The following is an 11,341-nucleotide window of genomic DNA, read 5'->3' as shown; positions in this document are numbered from 1 at the left end:
AGCAGGAAGTTGACTACAGAGCAGGGCATTCTGGGTAAATACAACCAAACAAACACTTAAATGTAGTGCAAGCGAGATAAATGACTTGTGGTCTTTGACCAAAGACAAAAGAGAAGTCCTACCACCAATTAATTTTTGTTAACATTTCATTAAGAAGGAAGTTGCATCCAGTGTCTTCTTCAGAGGTTTTTGTGTTTCCTTCAGTGGTTCTTGGTGCAGCGCCCCCACAGGCGAGGAGGGGGAAATAGTTTGAGCAATTAGAAAAGCAGCCAGTGCAGCTGAAAATGTAACAAATGTTGCAATTTTGGTCACCAATCAACTCCCTAAAAATCTGTTGTGTTTTAACAACGCCTCAGTTCAAATGATTTGTTAAAGTAAAATTGCAAAGGTAAATCATTAAATTGGTCAATGGATGATTTAGTTACGATGTCTGTGTCAGTGCATATCATGATAAGACATTGTGAGAAACTCTCCACACAGCGATGGCTTCAAAGACTTGCAGAACAAGTAGGTATAAACGATCGATGGATGTTTCTCCATGTTTATCACCCTCACAGCAAACTGATGCGTTGCCTAGTAACAGAACCGACTCAGATATGCACGAAAATCTGCAATAACACTCCCTTTCATCCGCGATGTTTGGTTATAAAAGGGACTTTATGAAATTAACCCGGACATCACGTTGCTTTCTTCACATGGTGACACTTTGCGTTTACTCTAGCCAGGTAAACACACGAAGGTAATAAAGAAGAAACAGCGCCCCCTAGAGTCACAATACGAATTATGATCCTGGTCATTTCTCTGAGTCGGAACATTTCTGTTCTTCACATTTGTTCTGTGAGAAGAACCTAAAATGACTCGTATTATTATTTTTATTTCAAAGTAAAGTTAATAACTTTTTTAAGAGGGTTGTGGTAAAAAAAAAAAAAAACAAAAAAAAAAACAACTCCGTTTCTAAAGCAGAAACAGACCCGGGAAAACAAATACAGAAAGATCTTTCAATTTCTTTCCATTTAATTAGCTTATAGTAACATAAGATAATTATTTATGTCTCTCTCCGTTTCAGGCATTCACTAACAGAGCCTGTACTGTGGGCGCTGCTGGTTTATTAAGAGCAGAATTTAAGTTTCTCGTCTATTTTTCCCGCCATATCTGGAGAAACTCTGTAGCCGAGATAGAAAATATAAAGAGCAAAGCAGATTTTTGTTAGATTTATTTTGAAAATAAAGCGGAAGCACTAGAGATTTTCTAGCAAATGTACATAAGTCATGCTGGTGACCCTGCTCTTCGGTGTCATCCATCGCCACCTGTTGCCAAGGTGATGCAAACACACCATCAGTTGAGTCCAGTTGGATGTCAGCCTCTTTAAAGAGATGCGACGTTTTGGTGAAATATTCTGTATTTTGTTGTTTTTTTTATACCAACAGTGACTCATTTAATAAATTTCTTAAAATATGTCCAGAAACATTGCTCTCACAGTTAAATATAGTCCTGGATTAAATATCTGAAATGCTCAAATTCCTTTTTTAAAATACAGCTAATGAAAAATCCTGATATATTTTTGTTATTAAGTAAAGATCAATTTATACATATAATCAGAAATGTAATGTTATGGCCTAAATGACCATGGGGGAGACTGCCTGGCTTATTATGAAACCCCTTTACAAAAGGTCCCAGTGTGTCTGTTGGGTATATTCGTGGAAGGTTTGGTGGAAGGAAAAAGTGTGGAGAGGATTGTGAAGCAAAACCCTTTCAAGAGAGCGACCAAAAAGCTAATCACACTGATGAAATTTATGCAAAAGGAGCCCAGACCAAGTAGTTGGTGCGTATATGGCTTGAGTAGGAGAACATTTTGCTATGAAAGATCTCAAAACATGATCCTAAATAACAGATGTTTGGTTTGAACTAGACGGAAGAGAGAATAAATGCAATTAGATAAATAAAAAGAAACACGCAAAATATGTCAACATCTAAAGGCATGAAGTTACTCAGTGCAAAACATAACGTGGAGAAAATGCTGAGTAAGAATGAGACCTGCAGTAAAATCCCAGAGTCAAAGTACAAGTGAAGAAATGAACATAGCAACGTTATAAAGCACAGAGTGTGATGTGCAAAGTTCACCTCAGAGTTGGACCCTGTGAAAACAAGATTACTGTTACATAACCAGCAGAAAGTCCACCTGTTTTAAAGGTTCACATACAGCTATCCTCCATATTAACACTTCAGATAAAAAACTGACTGATGTCTGTGAAAGTAAAAGCTAAGAAGCAGTAAAACTACTTAGCTTTGCTCCAAAGTCACTTTCTCACTGCTGTAACATTTGGGGGTCAAGTAAACAATAAATGGTAAATATTGCTACAGGGAGTATTTCACCGTTCCAACGTGAACATACAGCAAGTCCTGGCTTCAGACTTGATTGTTTTAAAAAGTGCTCATAAAATAAAGTTCGATTTTTATTATCATAATTGTTATTTTTAAAGACTAGAATTGCATAACTAAATATAATTTTTCTGTCTGATTTACCTTTTCACAAGTTAAATCAGATGTTAAGATCAAACTGTTGTGTAGCCTTTTTTTAAAAAAAAACAAAAAAAAAGGTTTTACTTTCATGTAAACATATGAAAGTATTTCTACTCTTGCTTGAGTACATGTTTTAGCTATTCTGCCCACCTCTGGGGATTTGCAGCAGCTTCCATTGTTATCCAACACAATTTTTATTTTCTTTTAGTTTATTCTGTTTTTTAACCCACTGAGCTCAGCTCTCCCTCCAGCTGCTCTCTTTCTCAGTAAAGTTGTCAAACCGCTGGAGCAGGAATGTTCTCGCCCTGCGTTGAGCCTCACCGCCAGTGTTGCACCCAAACAGATCCGTGTTTCCATCGAATTCATCGGCACTTCCGGTTGAACCGTCAAAATAAAACCGGGTCAACGGTTACAGCTCTGGTTTTGCCTCTAAAACCAGGTAAAGTCCAGATTTCTCCCGTATAAAGGATGCATATACAATAAGTGAACTTTAAAGGGTAAAAGAAAAAAATAGATGTGTAAATTATTTTCTATGAATCTTTTTGTTGGACTTTAAGTGTATTTTTAATCCTCAAAATATTGGTCAAATAATAAGATGAAGAATTAGAGTTTATTTAGATAAAAACTTGAAGCAAACACACAAAAAGGCAGGCACGTTCAGAGGGGGGGTGAGGGGGGCTTCAGCCCCTGCCCTTTTTATCCTTGATGCCCCTAGTGGCCTTTTTGAGTTTTTTTATTTTTATTTTTAATCTGTATGTCAGGAGGCTTGTTTGTGCCCCTCAGCAATAATATTTAGCTAAATATAATAATTTAGTAAAAATAAACTAGTCTGGCTGCCCTCAGTCTAATAATGACTCTCAGAGCCTCCATGTTGTTCAGACTCCGGGTCCATGGTGAGGAGGAGGCGGATCTGTGTCCTCTATCAAATTATGGGCAAGAATATTTTTTCATACACTGGTTTGTAGGTCTGATGTTGATGTTAGAAAAATTGTTTCTGTTTATATTTTTATAATCGTCCTCGCTATAGCGGGACAAAACCCGCCTCGCCCATAAACACAGAAATGTTTTGGCTGCAGAGAAACTTCTGACTTTAACTTCATCATTCTGCTAAAAGCCCGGTTCACTACAGGCAGCTTGAGTCGGTCCACCGACAGATAGAAAGAATATCTGATTTATATCAGACATCCTGATATAAGACACGGTACCGACTGTCACCACGAGTCACAATGCAGATCAAAGCCCCGGTACCACCTGGTACCACCTGGTACCACCTGGTACCACCTGCTCTCTGTTCGCTCTGCTTCTCCTTAACGTTTCTACCAGGCGGGTTAAAGCTGCTGCTGACAGGATCTGGGCTGGAGGTTCACGACTGTAAATAGAACTTATTGCAGAACCTCAAGTGTTAAAGGAAGATTCGGCCCAATTAGAGTTCATGAAATAAACATCAGAGAAAATATTGTAGCAATAATTAGAACCGCAGCAAAAAGCCAAACATGCCACAATGAAATGAATCAAAATGTCTCCAAAGCATCGGCGGACTGACATAGGGGCCACCGGGGGATTCCAGGTAGATTCCAGGTAGATTCCAGGTAGATTCCAGAGATGCGCATTGCAGCAGCTGTTCCTCCAGGGCCGGCCCAAGGTAATATGGGGCCTTAGACAGAAGCCCCCTCCATCCAGAACCCGTCCTACTAAGAACCTCAGCATCACTAACATGTTTAAATATCGATCAGGTGAATCTGTGAGAAGGAGACCAGGTTTATTGGCCCAGTTTAAAATCAATCACTGATTATTGGTTATTTGCTGTGATGTATTTGTGAACAAACCCAATTCAAACACAAAGATTACACCATATTGTAGCCATGGTAACGCAACAATCAAACTATCAAGATGATTCTTTAAACCTTTACAAAGTAAACGTCCTAATTAAATCCTAAATGTACTATTTATTTTTCTCAGCTGAATGCATTAAATAAAATGTAATAACATTGTCATTCTCTATAAATGATGCTACAGGTTTAGTTCTACATGGTCTGTGTTATAATTAAACCATTTCTAGGGGCCCCTGAGTGTCTGGAGGCCCCTGAATGGCCCCTACCAGCAGCTATTGAGTTTTCTTTGCCTTGATATCCCAGTCTTATAATTCTAGATCTAGAAGTTTAACATCAAACTATTATATAGAGTTAACCCCTTTGAGCTTTTTGATCTATAAATCAGTCTGCAGCCAGGTTGTTCTAGAGGTTAAATAGATATTATTAGGGCTTAATTAGTAAAATGGCAGCAAATTAGCTTATTTCATAACTTCATAACCTTTGACCTTCTCTCCTCTGGTCTGTTTAACAGCTACAGTCTCAGATCAGCTCAGATCTCCAGGACTGTCAGCAGCAGAAACAGAAACTTTATACCTGTTGGGGAAAATATAGACTAGATTTGCTTTGCATTTCCCCACATGATGGCAATGATATAGTAGGAACCAATTAGATTCTTGATTAATATGGGTTGTTGCTATGTTGTTGTACGGAGTTTTTGTTCAATGTGCCCCTTTTTTAAATTTGAGCCCCGGCCCCTCCATAGGTCTCTGCACGACCCTGCAAAAAGGTTAAATTGAGTGAACTGAATCTCAAATTTGTTGTCGTCTATTTATTGTAATGATTTGGAAAATTTTGGAAAAGAGTACCAAAAAAAGGATAACTGGATTATTCACAGAAAGAGCAGAAGTTATTTCCTTCAGTTGGATAGAGTAACCATAACCACATAAAAAAGACAAAAATCTTTCTTAAAAATTTAACTGGGACATTCCTGGGGGTTTTTTTTGTTTTTTTTTTGTCTTATAAGAAAATTGGTCCAACAGCAAAATAAACCTATTTAAAGATTTGAAGTTCCCTTTTTCAGATTAAATGAACTAGCATTTGATCAAATAGTGTTAAAAAATGTGACCAATCAAGAAAAACGGTCCAAAAACAAGATTAGACCAATAATAACATTGCAAATATAATGTATGTATTGATTTTTAAAAAAATTTTTATTCACAATACCCCATTGCTGGAGTCACAAGAAATGTATAGATATAGAGAAAAATAAAAGATGATGCATCAAACTGCTTAAAAAATAATAAAAGTAACTTAAATATTTACTTTTTGCCAAAGTAGGTCTGTAATTTATGTTTCCAACAAATGTATATTTCTATCAGAGTACATTTTGGTTTGGATAATTGTTTGAGACATTGCCGTATCAAATTGTTGGTCATGCCTTTAATTTGAAGGTTGAGTTATTCTGTTTCCTGTTTAACGATAAAAACTGACGCAGCGGAGACAACGTGGGTCTCCCGGACTTTGACACTCCGCCACTGATAACTAGTGTAAAAAGTTGCGCTCTGTCCAACCAGCGACTCGATCCTCGGGATAAACCCGCCTGTAAGGCTCCGGACCGCGGACATGGCTGACCTGTGGGTCTCGCTGGGTGTTCTGGCCGCCGCGGTGCTGCTCTGCGAGGCGACGCGCCGAGCTGCGGCGCGTTTTCTCCCCGGCGTTTGCTGGATTTACCTGCTGGAAGCGGCGTCCACCTTCCAGCTCTGCTGCTGCACCCAGGAACTCAAACTGCTCGCGGAATCCGTCCGCTTGGACCTATCGATCAGCTTGACCCTCACTTATGTCGTCACCGTTGTTCACTTATCAACTTTCAGGGAAGCGACGTGTAATCCCGCTGCGGCTCTGGAGAGAGCCTGCCGCGGCGCGGCGAGCGGCAGAGCGGCGGCGCTCCTCATCGCCGTCCAGCTGGGAGCCGCGGTCGCCGCACGGTCCTTTGCAGCCTCCGTTTGGTCGCTGGGGCTGTCGGATATGCACCGCCGGCACCAAAAGTTCGGGTTCCGGTGCATCGACCCGCTCGGCGGGACCGTGCTGGAGGCTGCCGCCGTGGAGCTGGCGTGCGCTTTCGCGGTGCAGGCCACCGCCATGCACGTCCACAAGCTGGAGGAGAAACTCCGAGTTCACGTCTTCGCTGCGGTCATCACCGCTTTGGTTTACACAGGTGTGTTGAACCGGGAAAAAAAAAAAAGTAATGCAAACACGTAAAGATCCCTGGTTTTATTTATTTTTATCTTAAAGTTGATACGATTGATCGATTATTGAAATGATCGTTAACTAATTTAGAAATCTATTCATGTTAACTGGAGGATACTGACAAAAAAAACATTCAGAGCAATAATTAAGTCAAACTTCTACTCAACTTGTCATGCATACAGTTTGTATTTAAAACTTTTATTTATTTATTTTTATATATATGTTCAAACTGTCACTATAATTGTGGAAAAAAAAATCGAGCTCCTCTGCCTTCTCCCAATGCTAACTAGAAAGTCTTAACTTTAATCATTAATAGTCTTAACTTTAATCATTAATAGTCTTAACTTTAATCATTAATAGTCTTAACTTTAATCATTAATAGTCTTAACTTTAATCATTACTAAAATCTTCGATTATTTCAATAATCAATTACTCTGATTGTTTATTTCAGCCATAAAAAGTGAAAGCAGCAGACATGTGCCAAAACCATCAGAAATGATACTTGAAATGAATAAAATTGTGCAAATGCCTGCATGGACAGTTGCTGGATTTGCTCAAAATATTTTAGAAAATTAAAAAGCAGAGCAAATGTGCCGAGAACAGAGTATAATTGTGACGCTTTTGTCCAACAGCATTTGTAAAATCCAAGTTTTAAAGGCGGATTTATTTGGTCAGCACGGTTTGCGTACAAAACAAGAAATGTCGTGAAAGAACAATACGGAAAACTGAAAATAATCTCAAATTTAAAACCGATAAGCAGAACGTATTATGGATTAAATGACGAAGCGTCTTTAAAGGAACGCTGCAGAGATCGGAATTGTTTTCATTCCTTTTGAACAGTTTTTCCACGCCTCGGGTTTTTATGGAGTTTGTTCCACTGAGTATCGGAGAAACTTTGTTTTGTTTAGTTCTGGTTCTGGGATCTGTGACTTAGCAGGTCTTTTATTTATTCATCTTCTCACAAAGACTTTTAAAGACAATTACAATGAAATAGCTTTCAGAAAATAAGATCACAAAACAATTAATCCGTCTTGATTTGACAGTGAACCCACCATTCTGGTAACAGGCTGATTTAGCAACAGATTAATGTTCAGGTAAAATGAGTATTAGTGTAGTTATATATGTGTTTATACTCTATAATCTGAGCTAGGATGCTAGCTTTAGCTCATCACCTTTTAGTTACCACCTGACCCTAGAATGAAGTTTTGAGGAACTTTGATGTGATCTTTGTTCACTTAAACATCGTCTTTAATGAATAATAATTCTTCATGGAATTGCATCATTTTTTTATTTACTTTTGCTAAACATGGATGACTGTTTGGTTTCAGCAAGTTTGGATTTAAAGAGCATATTTATGTGCTTTTGTTTATTTTGTCCCTTTTTTTTTTTGTGCAGGTGGGAGTATTTCTGGAGCCATTTTTAATCCAGCCCTGGCTTTCTCTGTTCAGTTCCCCTGCAGTGGCCACACCTACCTGGAGTACTGCTTTATCTACTGGCTGGGTCCAACGTTGGGTAATGATCCTGTTTTCATCTGATTCCTCCTCTTTCTTAGTGTTTTAATTTGTGTTTTAGCTTCATATTGAGCACACAGGCTGCGTTAAAACGTAGGATGCTGTGTGCCTGCAGGCATGGCGAGCTGCATCCTCCTGTTCGAGAAGATCGTCCCGTTTCTTTCTGGAAAGGGCCCCGCTGAGACGGACGGCTCCGTTGCACAGAAAGAGAAGACGCAGTAGATTTTTGTTTTATTTAAGTGGGAGAACAATTCTGGATAATTAAGACTCGTCTCTGTGACTTATGGGGACGTGCAACAGGACTATATTGGTGAAGCATCACTGATGAGGGAAAAACCCTTTTGGAAAATTTATGCTCTAGAAACATCTTTGCCACCTCCGTGACTTTAACAAATCTGAACATGAACAGACAGAAACTTTTGCTCTCACCACGTCATTTATAAGAAGCAACAGTGAGCCAGCAGATGAAGAGTTAGATTTAAAACATGCTATGTTTTAGTGATGACTAAAAACTCAATAGTGACCAAAAATAACATAACTGTTCAACATAATCCAATATGGCTGATGCATTGAAGTTAATGTTATGCCTATCATTAAAAATTCCATAGAAAAAAACTGTATTTCATATCAAATGTAAAAGTTCTGTTTTGATTGCGTATGTCTGGGATTGTTTTTCCACATACGATTAGCATTGGTGGTGCTAAATTTAGGAAGGTCTTTAAATATAATAAAACTCAATTCTCTTGTATTTACAGCCTTTAACCATTTTAAAATCTGACTAAAGTTTTTATCAGACTCAGTTGTTTCAAACATACTCATAGCTAGCAATCCTGCTAAGGTTAGCTAACTATTACTGTACTTGGGTTTAGAGCAGCACTAAAAGTATATACATTTGATTTATAGGAAATGTATGTAGGCTGCCTGCCCTGCTGGACAATTTCTGAATAATCCAGATATATACATGTAGGTTAGCTAATAAAATTATGGCATAATTGGTTTGAATTGTTAGCTACTTCAAAGTTAGCTAACAGTTAGCTAAAAACACAAACCATTTCTTACACTTTGATAATTTTTTCTCTTGAATACGAAACTGTTCTCAAACTTTATTTGGCATTTCTCTTTTAGCCTTATTTAGTCTTTTCACAACACTATTGGGTTCCGCAACAATACAAATCTAATCTGTCTGTTTGTATGCCAACTCAAAGTCCCAACAATAAAACAGTTTATTACATTCCTTAGAGCAGTGGTTCCCAAAGTGTGGGGCGCGCACCCTAGGGGGGCGTAGTGCCATTGCTGGGGGACGCCGTATGGATGAATGACAAAAAAACAAAAAAAAACACAAAATTGTTTCACTATAAAGATGGTTTGTAGTGTGTTTTGTTGCAACCTGAAATTTGAAATAAACTTCAGTGGAGTTTGAAAACAAAATATGTGTTTAGGTTTATGTCTGGTTCAACGATGTGTGCGCCCAGTTGATTTTTTTTGTTTTGTTTCTTTTTGGGGGGGGGGATTTTATTGTAATCCATAGGGGGGCCCAGAAAATCTTTGGGAACCACTGCCTTAGAGAAAAATGGTTATTATGTTATATAATTATATGAGCGAACCTCTTATGATATGGTTTTGAATTTAATTTTGTTGGAATATTGTTTAGTTATTTTGCTTATTTTAATTAAATAATTACATATTTCCTAAAACCAGCAATCCAAATGCATGGAGGTTTTGAAAATGCACTGCAAAATGTTAATGCCTCACTCTTAACAGACGACAGTAACGTTTAATCGCATGTTTTATATGCATCAAATGGCTCCATAAGTGTCCTATTAATAGCATTTATGCTCTCTATGCAATACAGTGAACTCGTATTCCTGCACCAAGTGCTGACGAACATTTCTAAGAATGTATGAACACTCCAGCTAAATGCAGCCAGGTCAATATTTGGTGACAGTTTCTCTTAAAGGGTCAATAAAGTCCATCTACAGACGCTGTAAAAAGTTAGCACGCCCTCTGACGATGAGTTTTCTGTTTATTCCAACCACAGTGTGCAAATATTTACTAAATATTTGATCAAAATGTAAGTTAGTCAAAATGATGTAGAATAAAAAGCCACAGAAACAGATGGCTGTACTCTGCCTACCCACCTGCCTGCCTTTCTAAAAATGGCTGATACTGTGAAATATTTTTATATATCTGACAGCACTTGAATGTTGTTTAATTATCTTTGTTATAAATGAGTTAAGCACAAAAGTTGTATTTTTCTTTTCTTTTATAGATGAATAAATAAGAAAAATAGCATTTTATGACAGCTTTGATTCCACCAAAGTGTTTCTATTATTTACAAAACTTTTTGTTGAGATTTCAGGCAGTCATGGTAAGTTAATTTGTTTTAGATGAAAGTAATTCCTCGGTCTTTTGATCTTTTTAGTAAAGTATTGCTGCATACATCACTCTGAGTAATAATATGCTGTGCTGCTGCCTGGATGAAGTATTGACAGAGGATGCTGAGGATTGTAGTAAACATACAACTTGCTTGTGTTCATCTTTTTCAAATTTAAGCTATTGCTAATAGCTCATGTTGCTATAAAATAATTCATTTTTCCGATTTGCTGTTTGTCAGGAAAATGTACGTTACGTTTCTAGGAAACACGGTTTTGTACGTGTGTAATAAAAAGGCATTTATTTTTAATATGTGAAGTATTTTGATTGGAATAAAAAGTAAACAAGTAGCTTTTTGTCACTGATGTTTTGGGCTTTTTGAGTTTATTGTTGTTTTTTTTTCTGATATCCCTGTCATCTGCAACAATGACCCAACAATAACATGAAGTGACTCTGATGGCATGACCTACGCTACTTGTTGGCTAATAACTACCTGATCACATTAGGGCACTCAGAGCATTAAAAATAAATTCTCAGACAGTTCATAGGTCCTTAAATGGTGGCGTTGTGCCAACAGTTAGGTTTGCCATTCTGACTCAGTGGTCAGTGAATTTCACACCCTTCATCCAAACACACATGCTCTATTCAAACCAAGAGCCCATCAAAGGAGACGCACCTCGCTGAACAAAGTGACAGCACTTGATGTTACACAAGTCTAAATATGGAGAAATTAAGAGAGAGTACAAACTGACACAAAGTTGGTATGAAATCACCACTGATATTTGATTCAATTTCATACTGAAAAAGTCTGTTACAAAATAACCAAAACCACAAAATCGTAGTGGAAAACGATCAGTGGTTGTGGTTGTTCAGCATAGT

General features: G+C 37.8%; 1 protein-coding gene across 1 annotated transcript; it reads left to right on the top strand.

The window, feature by feature from the left end:
• Positions 1-5,621: 5,621 nt before the first annotated feature.
• LOC114152556 (aquaporin-11-like) lies at positions 5,622-9,408 on the top strand. The gene is made up of 3 exons (XM_028030482.1): positions 5,622-6,546; positions 7,974-8,090; positions 8,205-9,408. The coding sequence occupies exons 1-3, from the start codon at positions 5,955-5,957 to the stop codon at positions 8,309-8,311; spliced, it is 816 nt and encodes a 271-aa protein (XP_027886283.1). The 5' UTR covers positions 5,622-5,954; the 3' UTR covers positions 8,312-9,408.
• Positions 9,409-11,341: the final 1,933 nt, after the last annotated feature.

Source organism: Xiphophorus couchianus, chromosome 11, assembly GCF_001444195.1.
Source record: "Xiphophorus couchianus chromosome 11, X_couchianus-1.0, whole genome shotgun sequence".
Classification (NCBI taxonomy): Eukaryota; Metazoa; Chordata; class Actinopteri; order Cyprinodontiformes; family Poeciliidae; genus Xiphophorus; species Xiphophorus couchianus.
This window is presented reverse-complemented; position numbering and strand designations above follow the sequence as displayed.

What these genes read in the sequence shown, in the direction of transcription:
- LOC114152556 (XM_028030482.1), top strand. Translation starts at nt 5,955, where the DNA reads ATGGCTGACCTGTGGGTCTCGCTGGGTGTTCTGGCCGCCGCGGTGCTG. An exon ending in CACCGCTTTGGTTTACACAG is followed by an intron (nt 6,547 to 7,973) that starts GTGTGTTGAACC and finishes TTTTTTGTGCAG; the next exon opens with GTGGGAGTATTTCTGGAGCC. An exon ending in CTGGCTGGGTCCAACGTTGG is followed by an intron (nt 8,091 to 8,204) that starts GTAATGATCCTG and finishes GTGTGCCTGCAG; the next exon opens with GCATGGCGAGCTGCATCCTC.